We start from the raw sequence: 18,765 nt of genomic DNA on the forward strand, positions 1-18,765 counted from the left end.
CGTCAGCATTGCTACCAAAGAATTTATCAGCACTGCAGTGTACTCAAGGATTCGTGATGCAGTGCTGCATTTTGCCATCAACCACAAGCCACCTGGAGATACTCTGTCACATGAACACCTTCAGAGATGCTCCCATCTTGTGCTCCAGATTTTCAACAAACTTGACAATGGCTCCACCTCTCTGTACTCTGAATTCATAGGCATGCTCCTAGCTGCAGAGCAAGAGCAGTCAAAAACGACTGTCCACAAATCAACCACGCCTGCAGCAACACTTTGTTGTCCCTGTCATGACTTCTGAAGGTTATATCACTGCAAAAACTGCAAAAACTCTATACGTAATGGACCCCATGCTGGCAACTCACCAAGGAGCACAGTAGAGAAGAAACACAAAGACACAAGTCTGCGCATTCTACGTGCCCTCTTTCAGTGCCTTCATGAGTGTTATCCAGATTGGCATTTTGCTACTTCCCCGTGGACTTACAAGTATAACAATGCCTGGCATCGGAACTGCACCATGTAAGTTTGTCCAAAACAGAACTTATGAACCTCAAAATTTTGATACATTCATCTGTGTGCAAGAAACTGATGATTTAGTACCTACTAAAAAAAAGCATTTCTGAGAGCGGTTTCTACGTACTACACTACATCAGAGCGTTCGATGGTCTGAAGCTGATAACACTGCCAACCCCAGTAAGTTGGCAAACCTTTTCAGTACTATTGAGATCACAAACATGCAGTTACTAACAGACATGCTCCCTGCAGGGTTTGATTTCATACCTAAGGATGCAGATGGCGTACGAGATTCTCAGGATGAAAGGCAACAAGGCCGACTTCCAAAACTACATGTATGATTGCGACACTTGTAGAAGCGGTCGCCGGCGCGTACGAGATTCTACATCTTGCTTGGTGTTCGCCATGAACTGCAACTAGGGTACCTCGCTCGATTTGGGGGGAGTCGAGTAGACAGGCCTGTGTGGGATAGCTAGATAATAACTGTCCTTGGTGGACCCCACATACGCCATTTCCTACCATCAAACGGGGCTGCGGCTCGTAAACGGCGAGACGAACGTCAACTTAATTGCGCCGTCGCAACCCAAACGGTCGTCCAGTGACGACCTTTGACACCGCGGTCCTACGCCTCGGCCGTCCGGCTCGGCATGGGCGACCCCGCGTCTCCGGTTGCAATCACCACTCCGGCCCCCCATGCCTCCGGGTCCTCGGCCATTGCCACCGCAGTTATTGCTGCGCCGCAGCCTAGCCGCCCTAGGCTGCCTCCCAGCCGGGCCATTGATGGTGAAGCGACCTGGCAGCTGGTCTCTCGGAGACGGAGCCACGCAACACCCCCTCCGGCTAGGGCTGCAACATCGCGCCACTTCCACTACTCCTATAAGGCCAACCTCGTCGGCCGCTGCCCTCGGTGCCTTGAACCCGCCCATCCCACTCTGCGCTGCACAAGCCGCACCCGCTGCATCCACTGCGCGCGCCTTGGCCACATACGCAAGTACTGCCATTTCAAGCACCTCCCTCGCCAGCCGCTCCCACCTCTCTGCGGCCCCCGACCCACCCGGCCTCCTCCTCCGCCACGCGCCGCCGGCGGGCCTCCCCCGGCCACTCGTCCGCCTGCCCACCAGCGGCTAGTCTTCCCCGACACCCCGGTCGCCATGGCCGCCTCCCTCCCCGCGCCTGCAGCTATGGCTCAGGCGGAGCTGACCCCTGGCGCCCCGGAGAGGCGTCCGCTTGGCTCCACGGTCCTCCTTGATTTCACCCAGGAGATGGCCGACAGGGAAATCCGCCTGCGCGCCACTGCCCTGCTCATATCGGTGGTGGCCGAGGGGATGTACCCGGCCAGAGTCAAGGAGGCTATCATGGCGGAGTTCCCGGAGCTGCCGCCGTCGGCGGTGTTTGTCTCTTTCTACTTCGACTCCTTCATCGCCCGCTTCACCGACCCGCTCTGGCGCGACACCGTTTTCGAGCGCGGTGTCTTTCAGTCATCGGGGCCACCTGGCTCTGCCCGAGGGGGGGGAGCCAGTGCAGCAGCGTCAGCGCTCGCCCTCCCAGGCGAATCATGGAGAGGGGATGTTTCCTCCTGGTTGTCGTGGATGGCCCCACCAGAGCTTGCCACAACAGGAGTCAGCGGGTCCTGCTCCCTGATAGTCAGCGGTTGGCCGCATGGCGCATGCGCATGCACGTCGGGGGCTGCGCCAGGGATCGCAGTCGCTACGCTCTCCGCGCCCCCCATCGCCGCCGCCAAGGGGGAGACGTCGGAGCCGCCGTTGAGGAAGCTGGTGATCTTGTCGTCGGTGACGATGGCGACCTGGCGCCCCTGGTACGGTCCGGCCCCCACGCCTTTCAGGCGAGAGAAGACCGAGGTGCGCCACGAGGCGGACCGGGAGCCGTCAATGCTCCCACGCGCCCATGGAAGGGGCCGCACGCCGATGCGTTCCCCCTCCCGTCCCGCCCCAGGTCCGTCGCGGCCATGCGGGGCAGCGAACTCCTCGAGCTCGTCCAGGTGCACCAGCACCAGGCCCGCCTGCACGCGCGGGCAGAGGGGGAGGGGGATGGAGTGATCCACGGTCTGCACGAAGCCGGGCGGCAGGCGCAGGTGGTCGAGGGGGTCGATGTTGCGTCATGGCTCGTGCGTGCCGAGCTCCACCCAGCGCAGAAGCTTGTCCGGTGTCTCTACCCACGCATAGAGTACGAAGAAGGAGGTGTCAGTCTCGTGGAGAGAATCGACCTCCACGGCGTCGATCCGGACCATCGGGAGCATCTTGGCGACCGCTGAGAGCGACCATGACCCCAGCGGCACGCCCTCGAGGAAGAGCCGAGCCCGGAAACGCAGCGTCTTGAGCTCGGACCGCGTGCGCCTCGACCAGTCCTTGACGGCGAACAGCGAGCCGCGGCTGTCGTGAAAGACACCGCGCTCGAAAACGGTGTCGCGCCAGAGCGGGTCGGTGAAGCGGGCGATGAAGGAGCAGGCCGGCAGACCGATGGCCTGATCTCTTCGCGCACTGCAACGGACGAAGGCTAACACTCAGGGCTGCGCTCGACGGCAACGCATGGCTGGGATATGTCAAACCAAATCCAAGCACGGCAGTGCTACACCAGCTATGCGAGCTCTGGGACGTGGCAGCGGGCATCACTTTGCAGGAGGACAGAGCAGATTCCTTGCGATGGAAGTGGACGGCCGACGGAAAATTCTCCGCCGCCTCGGCATACCGAATGATGTTCCAAGGGGCCATCCCAACCAACGATAAAGAAATCATTTGGTCGGCCAAGGCAGCACCGCGTGCCAAGTGTTTCGCCTGGACCCTTCTGCGGGGCAAATGCCTCACAGCGGACAATCTTCAAGGCCGGCAAATACCACATGACCCGGTTTGCGCGCTATGCCAAGGAGGGCCGGAAACTGCCGTCCACCTCGTCGCTGTTGGAAATAACCACGTTGTCTAAGTCCGGGTCGGACTAGAGTCAATCACGTGTACATGTAGGAGTCCTAGTCCTAGTTAGCTTTAGGCTGTTTGGTTTAGCTCCTATATATACTTGTACCCCTGTAAGGTTTTTTGAACTCAGAAAAAAGCAATACAAAGCATAGGTGCGACACGCACCTATTAGCCATTAAATATCTTGTGTTTCGCCGAGTTGTGCTAGTCTAGATCAATTAAGTATCCAGCCGTTGCTACGTACTAAGCTAGCTAGCTTCAACATCCATCAGCTAGTTTTGTACGTGCACGTTGCCTCAGGAAGAATCAATCAAGCGTGGTTTCGTACGTACGTGTTCGGTCGACGGAAAGTACTCGTCAAGGAGCCGTCGTGCAACGTTTGATCGGGCCTGTGCCAACAATTGGTATCTAGAGCTTTGGTATTGACGTGATTCTCGGAAAGCAATCGAAGGATCATGTCGACCACGGGCAAGGAGATTGTGACGGCGGCAGCGGGAGCACCGATGCCGATGGTGGGGGGATCACAATTCCCCCGTCTGGATCGAGAGGACTACGCACTATGGGCGATGAACATGGAGGTCGCGATGGAGGGAGCTGAGTTCTGGGAAGCCGTCGACCCGGGCGGCGCCGAGTACGCAAAGGGCGCGGCGAAGTACCGGAAGGATCGTCAGGCGTTAACAGCTATCTACTCCGCCATGCCGAAGGATGTGCTGCAACACCTCGTCGGAAAGAACTCGGCGAAGGAGGCATGGGAGACCATCAAGATCCTACACCAGGGTCATGACCGTGTCAAGGAAGCACACCTTCAGTCCCTGATGAGAAGCTACGAGTGCCTGAAGATGGATGAAAGTGAGACGGTTGATCAGTTTGCCGCCCGTCTCAAGACCCTCGTCAATGGCATACGCAGCTATGGTTCAACCCTAGAAGAAGTTGCGATCGTCCGACGATTTTTGCGCGCCGCGCCGGCACGCTACATTCAGATTGTCACGTCGATCGAGCAATGTCTCGACCTGAAGACTCTCACGGTTGAGGATCTCGTCGGAAGGTTCAAGGCCCACGACGAGAGAATTCGTCTCAGTTTCGGCGACACGAAGGCGAGCGAGCACCTCATGCTTACAAAGGCGCAATGGATCGCCCTATCGAAAGAAAAGCAAGGCGGATCTACGAGCAGCGGCAAGAAGAAGGGGAAGGGGAAGCAGCACTCGGCGAGAAAGAACTTCGCCGACTCGGACGACGAGGATGCGCCTGCACCACCGAGGAGGAAGTTTGACATCAGAAAAGTGAGGTGTCATAAGTGTGGCCTCCTCGGTCACTTCAAGGCTAACTGCGAGGAAGCACCGAAGCAACGGGCGCTTATGGCCGAGGAAGGAGACGATGGGGATATGATGCTAATGTGCGAGCTAGTGGACGAAGAGGATCCAGATGATCTTGGTCAGCTGGACACGGGTCCGGTGAGTGCATCTGCGTCAGTAAACCCAGGCGAAGTTATGGCGCCAGAAGACCATGACCCAAGGCGTGACAGTGTGATTACGCTAGTAAACCCGGGCGAAGTCGTGGCACCAGAAGACCATGACAGAAGGCGTGACGGTGTGGTCACGTTAGAAGCAGGCGAAGAAGTGGCGACAAAAGTCCATGACACAATGCGTGATGGTATGGTCGCGCTAGAAAACGGCGAAGACGTGTCGCCAGAAGAACATGACGCGGGGCGTGATGAAGCGATCATCCCAGAAGAACGCAACATGCGGCGAGCTACACTCGGACCAGATGAATTTGGCGCATACGTGATTTTGGATAGTGCAACGACGAGTTGCGCGGATGGGTCTAGTGGCGTTGTGAAGGTGGCAACGAGCGGCGTCGCGTCACACGCCAGTTCACCAGCTCCATCGGCTGCGTTGCAGGTGCCGGGCAAGAGTGCTTCGCTCGATGACTCAGTGAGCACGTGTGCGAGCCAGGTTGCTGGCACTGCAGGCGGCAGCCCAGCGGCAACTGAAAGCAGCAGTAGCAGCAACACGTACGTGGCTGATGCTGCCTTGCCGGATAGCGCGTGCAGCCCAACAAACGGGCTGGATGAGACTGGCCACTATATGCCTCATGCACACAGGCCAGGGAACCAACCACCACGTGGTGGTGATGGTCTACGAGACAAAGCAGGGAAGCAAAGCCCAGAAAATTTGCAAGGCGCAGAAAATTGTGCAGAAGGCAGTTCACCACCATGTGGAGGACCGAACGATGCCAAAAAAGGTGACGGGCAGCAGCGATGGAGTCCAGTAAACAGCAGGCTTGGAAGCCAGGTAAAAGAAGCAAAATCGCCAGCAACGGTAACTTTGGCAAGTTTAGATTCTTCAATAGCACACGAACGACGCGTGTTGGATCTCTCTCCAGAAGCAGGGCTCCAGATAAATTTGGTGAAGATGAAAAGTAAAGGGCAACGAAGTTTGCACATCGAGGAACCAGAAATTCTTGAAGATGCAAATATGGAGGAGTGTTGGCGTCGTGCTATGAATGAAGAGTTGTGGTCGATCCGAGACAACAATACATGGGAGCTCGCGGATCTTCCCAACGGTCAGAATGCCATAGAGCTCAAGTGGGTGTACAAAGTCAAGAAAGATGCCGAAAGAAACTTGATGAAGCATAAAGCAAGGCTTGTAGCTAAAGCATGCGTGCAAGAGCAAGATGTGGACTTCGAAGAAGTGTTCGCTCCGGTTGCAAGGATGGACTCGGTGAGACTACTTATAGCTCTCGCGGCTCAAGAATCTTGGAGGATACATCACTTGGATGTGAACTCCGCGTTTTTGACCGGGGAGTTAGAAGAAGAATTGTATGTGAAGCAACCACCAGGGTACATCCAAGAAGGAGAGGAACACAAGGTATTGAAGCTACACAAGGCGTTGTACGGGCTACGACAAGCTCCTCATGCATGGAATGTTGAGCTTGACCGTACATTGATTTCTCTTGGATTTGAGAAAGCCCCACTAGAGCATGCTATGTACAAGCGAGGTGATGGCAATGATCGTCTACTAGTGGGCATCTATGTGGATGATTTGCTGATAACTGGAGCAGAAGAAGAGGTGATTGCAAACTTCAAACTACAAATGAAGAAGCTATTCAAGATGACTGATCTAGGGCTCTTGAGTTACTACCTCGGGATCGAGGTACAGCAAAAGCCGGAGGGGATCATAATATGCCAGGAGGCATATGCAAAGAAGGTACTTGAAAGCTGTGGCATGAAAGATTGCAATCCAAGTCATGTTCCGATGAAGCCTCGTCTCAGACTAAGCAAGAAGAGTGAAGCACCCGCGGTTGATGCAATGGAGTATAGAAGTGTGGTCCGAAAGTTGAGGTATCTCACGAATACAAGACCGGACTTGGCCTATTCCGTTGGCATAGTGAGTCGCTTCATGGAAGCACCCACGACGGAGCATTGGGCAGCGGTGGAAAATATACTCAGGTACATCAAAGGGACAACAAATTTCGGTTGTGTCTACTTGAGAAAGAAGAAGAAGGAGATGGTGGAGCTACTTGGTTACAGTGATAGCGACATGGCAGGAGATGTGGACGACCGTAAAAGTACCTCGGGCGTGGCATATTTTTTGGGAGGAAGCATAGTGAGTTGGCTGTCACAAAAGCAGAAGGTGGTCGCATTATCATCTCGTGAAGCAGAGTATATTGCAGCTGCAACCGCGGTGTGTCAAGGTGTGTGCCTTGGAAGGCTACTCGGTGACCTCACAGGTAAGGAACCGGAAGGAGTGGTGTTCAATATTGATGACGTGTCTACAATCTCTCTATGGAAGAATCCAGTGCATCATGGTAGATGCAAGGACATCGATATGAGATATCACTACCTAAGGGAGTGTGTGGAAGAAAGCAAGATCGACATCAACTACGTTTGCACCGATGATCAGCTTGCAGATATCCTAACCAGATCTTTGGGACGACAGAAGTTCGTGAAGATGCGGCGAAGGATCGGCGTCCAAGCTGTGAAGTGAGGACATCGTGTTTAGGAGGGTGATTGTTGGAAATAACCACGCTGTCTAAGTCCGGGTCGGACTAGAGTCAATCACGTGTACATGTAGGAGTCCTAGTCCTAGTTAGCTTTAGGCTGTTTGGTTTAGCTCCTATATATACTTGTACCCCTGTAAGGTTTTTTGAACTCAGAAAAAAGCAATACAAAGCATAGGTGCGACACGCACCTATTAGCCATCAAATATCTTGTGTTTCGCCGAGTTGTGTTAGTCTAGATCAATTAAGTATCCAGCCGTTGCTACGTACTAAGCTAGCTAGCTTCAACATCCATCAGCTAGTTTTGTACGTGCACGTTGCCTCAGGAAGAATCAATCAAGCATGGTTTCGTACGTACGTGTTCGGTCGACGGAAAGTACTCGTCAAGGAGCCGTCGTGCAACGTTTGATCGGGCATGTGCCAACAGTCGCGACCTGCCCTTTCTCTGCACAGGTCTAGCTCAAGACGGCGCAATCACTGGGAAGCCCCTACTCCAACCTGCCGATGGACACTGGCAACAGCCTCCGATCGCGGTTCTGGAAGCAGACACGATGGCTACCACGTGCAAGCCGGGCGACATGGCGAGCCACTTGCCTGCTGGTATCCTGGTGCATTTGGAAAGAGAGAAACGAGCGGATTTTCAACTCCAAGGCCAGCACGACGGACCAAGTCCACTCCAGAATCCTAGACGAGGCCAGATCGTGGCTACAAGCGGGCTTAGCCCCAATGACCAGTTTCTTCGAACCACCATGATTCCGGGTAGAGGCCAAGGAAATTACGCGGGGCTGCTAGTCCTGATTTGCTAGGGTTCCCTGACCCTTTCTTGTCACTGTGCCGTCCTTTCCACTACATCAATGAAAATCAGCATCCTGCTGCTCTTTCGTCAAAAAAAAAAAGCCTTCAAGCTTGTCGATCAGTTCAAAAATCCCGTGTGTGTCCTAAAGCTACCAAAAGCTGGTCTTCAAGAATTTCCATTATGTTGCTGAAAATAAGAAAACGGTTAATTAACTGAACAAAAAATAGCACACCAGACTAGCATGTGTTCTATAGCTTCTGCAAAGAAACCTTAAATAAGACACTTCCTATTCACAGTTAACCATACAAGAAGAATTGATCAACGAAAGCACAAGTGAGCGGGTGAAGGAAATGAGAAACAACAAACAGAAATGACAATTAAGTAGATGTTACGGTTCGTGGTGGTGCCAAATGATGCTAGCATAAACAACAGGGAGAAACAAAGGTTATCTTCGATACATGAAAAGTAATAAGTCCATTTGGTTACTCACTAGCCACTAGGCATAGCATTCAACTGATTCCTGGACCAGGTTTGAATAGCATACATCACAAAATGGCATAATTTGGCATCTCAATCAATCCAAAGGGTAAGTGACATTGGATACCGTGTGCTAGAAAACCTCATTGAAGAGTTTGTTTCTTTTTCCACTCTTAAAAAACCCTAAACCTAGTGATTACTACTACCTGGGGATTAGCTTTAGCTCGCCAGCTACACAAGAGAGGCGGGTGGCCACCTTCGGATCCGCAAACAAAGGAAGAAGAGGCCGAGTTTCGGACATAAAACCAACTTCTGCAGCATCCATCAACCAAAGTCTAGTAAGAACGATGGATTCTACCTACTCCATTTCATGATGAAGTTCAGAAGGGATCACCAAAAGCTTCACATGACAACCAGCAATGATGATCATATCCGCAAAATGGGCAGAATCCCTAGGACATGAACTGGATGATAAAATCAGAGATGACTTCTATCGCATCCAGAGGGACATTGCAACGGTCATCATGAAAGAAGTCATCGAAGGGAAGGGAATATATCCTAGGCCTATATCGCGAGCTGACGTCCGAACTCGCATAGGCCTGCAACGTCAGGACTTGACGCCGTTCAAGAAGCTAGGGTGCATCCTCGATGATCTGGATGGATGGAACTTCTAATGATTGACGATGCCGATGATGATGATGTGTCGGTTGAACTTAATTATATTTTCTGTAGCGATGAAACTTTGTGATGTCAACGGTCCTACTGAATTGTGCGTAACGCTAGTTTGTTTGTTTCGATACGATGGCCTGCGTACATCTAGTTAATTAGTTTGGGTACGATGAACATGCGTTTATTAATTATGTTTACTATATGTTGCATCTATTTGCTAACCCTTTCTTTTTGTGTTGCTCAAGTATATTATCTTGCATATTATTGTTGATTCCCTTGATGAAGATGCATCTCTAACAGGTACATAGATCCTTCATGGCGAAGAAGTGCTATGTCGTGTACATAGGAAAAGTTCTGGGAGTGTACGACGAGTGGCCCGAGTGTCAGGCCCAAGTGGAGCGGTTCTGCGCCAGCCATAAAGGGTTCGGTAGCAGACAAGAAGCAGAAGCGAGCCATTTGAGGTTCATGCTAGCAAAAGAGAGGAATCATAACAGCCGCCTCATGTACTGCATAGTTCCGCTCTCAGTCATAGTGATTGCTCTTCTCTTATATATCATTGTTTAGATGATGACAATGTAGTTGCGAGTATTCGAGACTTGTATCACTATTTCAAGATGATGACGAGAGACATCACTTTGTGTTGGATGATGATTAAGATGATGACATGATTTGATAAGACTATTTGTATGTGTATGAGATGATTAGATTTGTATGTGTATGATATGATAGAGACTATTGTATAAACCTGTAAAAATACAAAACAAACATGCAATAGAAAAAAATAGAAAAATAATAACAATAGCGAGGGGTGTGTGTAGCAGTAGCGAGCAGTTAGCAGTAGCATGCTCTAGAAAGACGGGCTGCACCTATTAGCAGCAGCGCGCTTATGTATCACGCGCTACTAACAACTACCCAAAAAAAAAACGTGAGCATTCACTGGTTGCCCGTGTAGCTTTGGTGTTGTCCGGTTGCAGGTTCGCTGGTTGACCGTAGATCCTCAAAAAATAAAAAACCGTTCGCTGCTGACTGAGCTAGCAACGCGTTGCTAGCCAAGAGGCAATATCCTTCGCTCAGGAAGGCCTGCGGCGCCACGCTTGCCTGTAGAATAGGCCTGTTTAGCAAGTACTACTACTTAAATCACGAAGCTTATTTTTTTTCAAATACGCACGAGTATGTGTACTATATATTAAAGAAGGGATGAGGTAAAGAGCCCCTCCACGTTGGTAGTTACAACTCCGACTCCACCGACAACGCAACCTCTAGTCTATCATGTCTCGCCACGGCCTACCTCTAGCGCCACAAAAAAGGCGTCCATGTCGGGCTTCAGAAGGGCCACCGCTCTCCGTCAGTCACAATAGCGTTGATTACCTTTGTGGGTGAGGGGGTTGCTCCATCGAATACAATCACGTTTCGGTGCTTTCACGGTTCCCACTTACTGGGACGAAGATTACCCGCGTATCCTTCATGCTCATGGTTCCTCTAAGGATCATGCAAATTTGACATGCTATAAAAATATTGCCATGCTCTAAATAGAAAAACGCATTGATCTAAATAACAAAACTGTCACGCTCCGTGTAACTACATTGTCATGCTCAATATAATAGAAAAACACCACATATCCAACATTTCATATATAGAGATAACATGTAAAAAGTTATCATGATTCTACAAGAGTTAATGTATCACATGAGTAGGAAGTTCACAAAAAATGGATAACACACAAAAACACGATATGATCTAAAGAAATGAAAATAACCAAAAATGCTAACAACATAAATTACCAACAAAAATCACGGCAACTATGTGTAAATGTATATGACAAATTATAGAATTTTTGATATCGACTCCTACGCCATGGCAAATTTCAATTTTTTTCTTAGAGAATTTTTTTTGAAGTGTTTCTAAAGAACCATTGCAAAATTTAGAAAAATTGTAATAGCCACATGGTATTTTTTGGGAAAATTGTAATAGTCGCATGACAAAATGAATATGCAATTGGCTCAATGTGACATGATATGAGTAGTTATTATGCAACAAATGAGATGTACAATGTGTTGTAAAACGGAGAGTAAATTGCTGAAAGCCACCACATTTGTGGCGCGGATACTCGAAAACCACCACTTTTGCCAAAAAATTCAAAAAACCACCATTTCCGCGGCAAGTGAATAACACATTGCACTAAACAAGCTGTGAACCGCGACTAACAGCAAACCTGACAAGTTGGGCCCACTTACGGGTCCAGGGGCGTGGATGCGCACAGACGGACACTAGCGGCGTTTGCAAATAGGTTTGGGCCCACGCACACACCGACCAACAGCCACTGGTTCCGCTCCCACAGTAGATCTCGCCATGGCCGCCGCCGGAGCTCTCTGCTCCTCGCCGCCGTGGAAGCCTTCCCTCCTGCAGGCCGCCTCCGAGTTGGGGGCGCCGCCGTCGGAGATGCGAGCGGAGCCGAAGGATCCCAGCGGCGCCGATGAGCCTGAACGCAGGGACGATTCATGCAGCCTCACCCTCTCCCGCCCAGATGCGCCGGCGCCGTTCCACCACCGACGACGCTCCACAGGGGGAGAGGTAGGGAGCTCCAATGGAGGACGCGCGCACGAGCTCCCTTGCAGTTGTCTGTGGTGTCGTCGTCGGGCTTGGTTCGTGGCCGACGCCAGCCGGAGCTCGCAGTCGAGCGCGTGTGCGGGTACGGGAACTCGGCTCCAACCAAATCAACGGCGACGGCCATGGGCGGGAGCTCGGCACCGGCCAAATCGACGACCACGACCATGGGCGGGAGCTCGGCTCCGGCCAAATCGACGACCACGACCAAGGGCGGGAGCTCGGCTCCGACCAAATCGACGACCACGGCCACGGGCGGGAGCTCGGCTCCGACCGAATCGACGGCTACGGCCATGGGCGGGAGCTTGGCTCCTACCAAATCAATGGCTACGGCCTAGGACGCCGCCGCCCCGCACCCTGTGCTGCGACTGGCCCTCTTCCCACCCCGAGACGCGGCGCCGTCGCCGTCCCTTGCGCCACCGGCAGTGTTGTTCCTCCTCCGGTCGCCGCTGCACAACAGGTGAGCCACAGACCACGCCCTCCTCCGGCTAACGTCCGTCTCCTCGCCCCCATTTGCAAATGCCACGTGGCCCCGGCAGGTGGGCCTGACTGGTCAGTTTTGCTGTTAGAGGTAGCTCAATTTCGAATCAGTACAATGTGTTATTCACTTGCCGCAGAAATGGTGGTTTTTTGAAACTTCTGGCAAAAGTGGTGGTTTTAGAGTATCCGTGTGTGGTGGCTTTCAGCAATTTACTCTAAAACGAACTCGTTAGAGCCAATCTCTCTTGAGCTATGCCAACCACACCACCAAGGGCTAGCCGGCCTGGGGCCAGCTGGAGCGGCTTCGCGTGCTGGAGATCTCCGGCGCGTCTCTGGACGGCCTCGCGGTCGGCGCCGCCGTCGCCGCGTGCCCCAATCTCACCGACCTCGCTCTGCTCAAGTGCCAGTGCTCTGGCTACGTGCCCAGCGCTGCCGCCTTGACTTGGTCGGCTCCGGCACCCGCGCCCCATGTCGACTCCCCTTGAGCTCCAGGGTTTCAACTGGATCTCGCTGGAGCACGACGACGGCATCGGCGACCGCCTAAAGCGCCTCACGATTGCCAACAACATCGGTAAGCCCCTATGCATGGCAGTTCTGAACTTCTGGTTCGTTTCATCTTTGTCTATACTTTTGATTGTTTCAGGTACTGTGTACACTATCTGGATCGGCAGGCTCCCGGTGTTAGAGCAGCTGTCTCTGCGTGGCGTCCAGTGGAGCTGGGGAGCCGTCAGCCGTGTTCTATCCTGCGCCGCCGAGGTGAAGCATCTGGAGATGAACATTGCGTCCTGCGGTGATTCCGATGCGAGGGAGCCTTTTCCCGAGGTCGACCTTGCTGGATTCTTCAACAGCCACCCAAAGCTTCGCTCGCAAGTTTGAGGTCCATGATGCAGCCCCGGTCTGCATCCCGATGGTGCCCCTCACCTGTTCGACGGAGTGCTCGACCCAGGTCGACGAAGCCCATGACGCCGCCACCGACGTTTCTGCTGTTCTGCACGTGTCGCTCCTCCCAGCAGCCACACCGATGCTCGTCACCGACCTCCTTCACTCGGGTACCGACGCTGTCGATTCGATGCAGCTGTTTCGGAACCATGACCTGGAGGTCTCGCTCTCGCCGCCCACAAGACACGAAGGGCTGCCGATACGGCCGGCACCATGGCCATCATTTCTGGTGCATCATAGTGCAGAGGGGAATGAGGTTCGACCCACTCCATGGCCGTCGTTTGCTTGCTCTCATGAAGAGGACATAGCTTCCGGATGAATACTATTCTACTATTGACAATTTTGCTTTACTGGTGACTATCACTGTTAATGTTGTTTGTTCATGGGAACCTATTGAGCATCAGTTTACAACTGTTCTTGATCAGGGGCATTGGAAGTTTTCTGAACATGCTGCTGTAGGTAGTTTTCCTAAGCCTAAAAAAATGCCAGAGACACTGCGGATCACGACCATGTCAGTACAAGGGAAAATTTCGAGTCAAGGGAAAATTAAGGAATGTCTTAGTTTCGCATTGGACAGGGCTGTCTTAGCCAGCTTTCTCATTTGCCATCTGGAGTATGGTATAAAATCTGTTCGCATAAACCAGGTTACAGTTCTCAATACTAGTTTCAACTCTGGGTTCTCTGAGGGTTGGCTAGCTTGCAATTCTGCTGCCATGGGGCTTCAGCGTGATGAACTACCCAATGCTGGTGTTACAAATCTTGGTCCGGCTGTGACTATACTTGTTGATGGTGTTGCCTCACTAGAAATCGTTGAGCAGCAGTTTCTAGTTGTACATGAGCAAGTCAGGCAGTTGGCTGGGTGTTTTTGTCTTGACAAATTTTGGAGCATTGGAGATCTTATGAGCGCCACGTATTGGATTTGGAGTATGCGGTTATTGGTGGCGACCCTATTTCTCATAAATTGCAGGGAATATTTCATATCATGCCTATGTCAGTGCACTGGAACTTTTTGAACCAAGAGGAATTTAAAGGCAGTGGTTGTGCTTCAATCAGCTCTCGCACTAGCAATGCACGGGAACGGTGTCCCAATCTTGTTGAAAATTGCAGAATGATACTCCTAGTACTGGACTGGAGATGGCAAGGTGCATCTGTGAAGCAATTACAAGAAACAACTTCCTCTTTTGCTATTCTAGTGCTTAGTTTGTTGGGCCCCTTGTCAAGCTACAACTCAGGGGCATGTTCTCCTGCAAGGTACGTGGTGGTGGTTCAATTATTTGCACATTCCATCGGAGTGCAAAGAATTTAAGAGCAACAATTGTCCATGCTTTGGGCTCCAACCAGAGGGAAGTTTGTTGATACTGATTGAGTTGGAGATGTGCATTGCATATCTGAATTCATGTGCAGTCCTCTGGGAATTATAGTCATTGGTGTTTCTTTGTTCAGTTTGAGAGGCTATGGGCTCCTGGAACTAAAGAAGTGTCTGATGATAATGTTACTGACCAGTCTCGGGCGGCTTTCAGTACACCAGCAGGTGCACTTACACGCTTACTTTCTCAGCAACTGCAGAATAGCTATGGGATTGAGAGCGCATTCGAGCTATTGGTGCTCATAATGCAGCAAGCTTGTCGCTCTACGCTCACTTATGTTTACCACAAGCTGGACAACTCTATTTCTCTGTTGGGTGAGCAGCACCGGCCATTCCCTGAACCTGATGTGGATGCCTGCAGGCGTGAAGACATACAAGCTGCAATTGAGGGGTGTCCACGGTGGTATTACTCATGTGATCTTCCCGGTGCTTCAGTTTCCGTTTCGACCGAATACTCTACCGGTGATGTGCATAAGTCATGCGATCCCGGGAGGGTCACCAAGCAGACTTCTGATATTCAACTGTCGCAGATTCTAATGGCAATGGTAATCAGCATGAGCGCATCGGGCATGGGGGGTATGGTGTCTTCTTCCTGCTACAATCAAGAACATTTCCAAGGAAGGTGGGGTGTCGTCGCTGTTGTTGCCGGCTTCATGCAAGGCTCTGTCCACAGCTTCAACGACTACTTCAGCATCTCCTTCAACTCGGTCGACATCGCCTACGACTACTACCCCCACGTCGTTCAAGTCAACGCCAACTTCGGCTACCACCGCGACTTTGAGCTGGTCACGGACCATGGAGTGCAATGGGATCTGGACGGTTCTTGGTGGCAACGGCTTGGGGATTGGGATCAAGCCGAATCTCAAGGAGGGGAGGGGGGGGGGGGGGGGGGGGGGGGGGGATGTTAGGAGCCCCCGGTCCTGCACGTGTACATGGGCCAGGCCCGGCTGTGCACCACCCTGAGCGCTGCCCACTACAAGTATCTGGGGCAGTTTGTCTCAAAAAAAAAAGTATCTGGGGCAGAGACAGCAAACAGATCATCCAGTGGATCACGGCGGACCGGCGGCTTCCCCTTTTACCTTTCTTCCTCCTTGGCTCCTCTCGAGAGTGCTTCCTCCGTTCGTGTATCGATGAACTGTAACCTGCTACTGCAACAGAGAGCGTAGATCGAACCCTGTGTCCATCTATTCCCTTACACTTCAGTAGGCAACCATTACACAATTGCAGTCACACCATGCTGAGCAGAAGCTGATCACCCTCGAGTCCCTAGCCAGGTACAGTCCAGGATGGTAATTAGGACCTCCAAGGTAAATAACTGCCACAAGGCTGCAAAACTCTTCATTCTGTTTCTTTCTCCTTGTTTCCCTGCACCGACAACTAGACATGTACGTACGCACTGATGGCAGAAGCTTGTCAGCAAAATCAACACCATTCAGCTTTGGTTACTCCATCAAAACAGTATCATAACGTCCATAGGAGTTTGTCTCTTATTATATATAATTGGTTTCCCTCTCTGCATAGCATAGCTTCCCTCCTAGCACTCACCTCTTGCATTGCATGCCCCAACACCAAACTGTGAGCTAGGCTTCAGAGCTCGGATCGGCCATGGCGATTGGAGCTGTGCTGTCGCAACAATGGAGCTTGCTTTTCTCGGTTGCGGCACTCGTGGCTCTATGGTGGGCCTGGCGGGTGCTGGAGCTGGCCTGGATCACCCCGCGGAGGCTGGACCGAGCGCTGCGGGCCCAGGGCCTCGGCGGCAGGGCGTACCGCTTCCCGTTCGGCGATCTGCGGGAGTTTTCCCGGCTGGTCGCCGTGGCCCGGTCGGTGCCCATGCTGCCGCCGTCACACAATATCACAGCGCGGGTGGCCCCCCTGTACCACAGCGTGATCAAGGAGCACGGTAAATAAATTAAATCCATCGTTACATTATATATGCTCTTTTTTTCGCATATTAAAGATGTTATTAGTGAACATGGCTGTGATGGTCACTTGTTCAGACTTGCATGTCTGAAACTCAAGGAAGCTGAAAATTTGCAGGGAAGATCTCCGTGACCTGGTTCGGCCCGACCCCGAGGGTGATCGTGAACGATCCAAAACTGGTGCGGGAGATACTGGCCAACAAGTCCGGGCACTTCCGGAAGCGCAAGTTCAGCAACGGCATCGTCAGGCGGCTGGCCAACGGGCTGGTGAGCCACGACGGCGAGAAATGGGCCGCTCACCGGAAGATCATCAACCCCGCATTTCATCTCGAGAAACTCAAGGCAAGCGTGAAAACCAAACCATGAGCAATTGTTTTTTTCTCTTCACTTCATGTCAGAACATGCAACTCCAAGGAGCCGCTTGCTCGCTTTGTCTGAATGATGTTCAATTTGCCTTGGTTGTGATGCAGAAAATGATGCCCGCTTTCGTCGCCTGCTGCAATGAGCTGGTGACTAGGTGGGAGGATCGCGTGGGGTCCGACGAGGCCAAGGAGATAGACGTGTGGCCGGAGTTCCAGAACCTCACCGGCGACGTGATCTCCCGTGCGGCGTTCGGCAGCAGCTTCAGCGAAGGGAGGAGGATTTTCCAGATACAGTCGGAGCAGGCCCAGAATGTGGTGAAGATGCTGAACACCCTATACCTCCCAGGTTTCAAGTGAGTCTCCCGTTACACTCTTGGTCGCTTTTGCACATTACCCGCTTGTGATCACTGTTCTTGCTCGGTTTTGTCTTTCCGGCAGGTTCTTGCCGATGCAACTCAACCGACGGGTGAAGGCGAACGCGCGCGAGGTCGAGTGGCTGCTGAAAGGCATAATCGGCAGGAGGGAGAGGGCCATGAGAGAAGGCAACGCCAGCAACGATGACCTGCTGGGCGTGCTGATGGAGTGCAACGCCGCGGAGACCAAGGAAGCCGGGAGCTCCAAGCCCATCATGACCATGGACGACATCATCGGGGAGCTGAAGCTCTTCTACTTCGCCGGAATGGACACCACCGCCGTGCTGCTCACCTGGACGCTGGTGGCGCTGAGCATGCACCCCGAGTGGCAGGACCGCGCGAGGGAGGAGGTCCTGCGCGTCTTCGGGAAGGAGGACCAGCCGGACCTGGACGGCGTAAACCAGCTCAAGGTGGTGGCCATGGTGCTGCACGAGGTGCTCAGGCTGTACCCGCCGGTCATCCAGTTCGACCGGCAGACGTACACGGAGGTGGAGCTGGGCGGCGTCAGGTACCCGCCGGGCGTGATCCTCTCGCTGCCCATCGTGTTCCTCCACCATGACCCGGACGTCTGGGGAGAGGACGCCGACGAGTTCAGGCCGGAGAGGTTCGCCGAGGGCGTCTCCAAGGCGTCCGGGAACTCGTCGTCGTCGGCGTTCTTCCCGTTCGGCTGGGGCCCGCGGATCTGCGTCGGCCAGAACTTCGCGCTCATCGAAGCCAAGATGGCGCTGAGCAGGATACTGCAGCGCTTCGAGTTCGGGCTGTCGCCATGCTACAGGCACGCCCCGTTCCCGGTCTCCACCCTGCAGCCTGATCATGGCGCGCCCATCCTGCTCAAGAAACTCTAAGTCTCAACATGCTGTCTTAAAATAATCTCCTCAGCGTACTGTAAACCAAGAGAGAGGTACTTCTTCCGTCCTATAATATAAGAGCGTTTTTGACACTAGTATAGTGTAAAAAACGTTCTTATATTATGAGACGGAGGGAGTATTTGTTTGTTTTCTGGGTTTTGTTTAATTGTTATCAGAGGTGAAGCTCAAATAGATTGGTTTCATCCATCGTCTCATAATATAAGAGCATTGTTTTATACTAGTGGAGGGAGTAGTAGTTCATATCAGGATATCAAGATCCTTAATATCCAAACCAGTGCTGCACTATTGGGGATTGCCCTGCAATTCAAGCTAGCATCCTCCAGTCAAAAAGATAACAATGGACAATTTAGCATGAATCAAGTCAAGCTAAATATTCATCAATCGACCCAAAGGAACAGAAAGATCTTTACAACTGAAAACATTTTTGTGATGATC

General features: G+C 52.3%; 2 protein-coding genes across 2 annotated transcripts; both read left to right on the plus strand.

The window, feature by feature from the left end:
* Window positions 1–12,709: 12,709 nt before the first annotated feature.
* LOC109740182 (F-box protein At1g10780) lies at window positions 12,710–13,996 on the plus strand. The gene is made up of 2 exons (XM_020299223.4): window positions 12,710–13,033; window positions 13,106–13,996. Exons 1-2 carry the CDS (start codon window positions 12,931–12,933, stop codon window positions 13,336–13,338), a joined length of 336 nt encoding a protein of 111 aa, XP_020154812.1. The 5' UTR covers window positions 12,710–12,930; the 3' UTR covers window positions 13,339–13,996.
* Window positions 13,997–15,694: 1,698 nt separating this feature from the next.
* Window positions 15,695–18,580, plus strand: LOC109740181 (cytochrome P450 CYP72A616-like). Its single transcript, XM_020299222.4, has 5 exons — window positions 15,695–16,074; window positions 16,352–16,667; window positions 16,805–17,028; window positions 17,157–17,401; window positions 17,487–18,580. The coding sequence occupies exons 1-5, from the start codon at window positions 16,054–16,056 to the stop codon at window positions 18,304–18,306; spliced, it is 1,626 nt and encodes a 541-aa protein (XP_020154811.1). The 5' UTR covers window positions 15,695–16,053; the 3' UTR covers window positions 18,307–18,580.
* Window positions 18,581–18,765: the final 185 nt, after the last annotated feature.

The sequence above is a fragment of the Aegilops tauschii genome, chromosome 5, assembly GCF_002575655.3.
Source record: "Aegilops tauschii subsp. strangulata cultivar AL8/78 chromosome 5, Aet v6.0, whole genome shotgun sequence".
Classification (NCBI taxonomy): Eukaryota; Viridiplantae; Streptophyta; class Magnoliopsida; order Poales; family Poaceae; genus Aegilops; species Aegilops tauschii.

Bases quoted from the DNA above. Each gene is read 5' to 3' on its own strand.
- LOC109740182 (XM_020299223.4), top strand. From the start codon at position 12,931: ATGTCGACTCCCCTTGAGCTCCAGGGTTTCAACTGGATCTCGCTGGAG. The intron at 13,034-13,105 runs GTAAGCCCCTAT...TGATTGTTTCAG, and splicing joins CACGATTGCCAACAACATCG to GTACTGTGTACACTATCTGG.
- LOC109740181 (XM_020299222.4), top strand. From the start codon at position 16,054: ATGGTAATTAGGACCTCCAAG. The intron at 16,668-16,804 runs GTAAATAAATTA...GAAAATTTGCAG, and splicing joins CAGCGTGATCAAGGAGCACG to GGAAGATCTCCGTGACCTGG. The intron at 17,029-17,156 runs GCAAGCGTGAAA...GTTGTGATGCAG, and splicing joins TTCATCTCGAGAAACTCAAG to AAAATGATGCCCGCTTTCGT.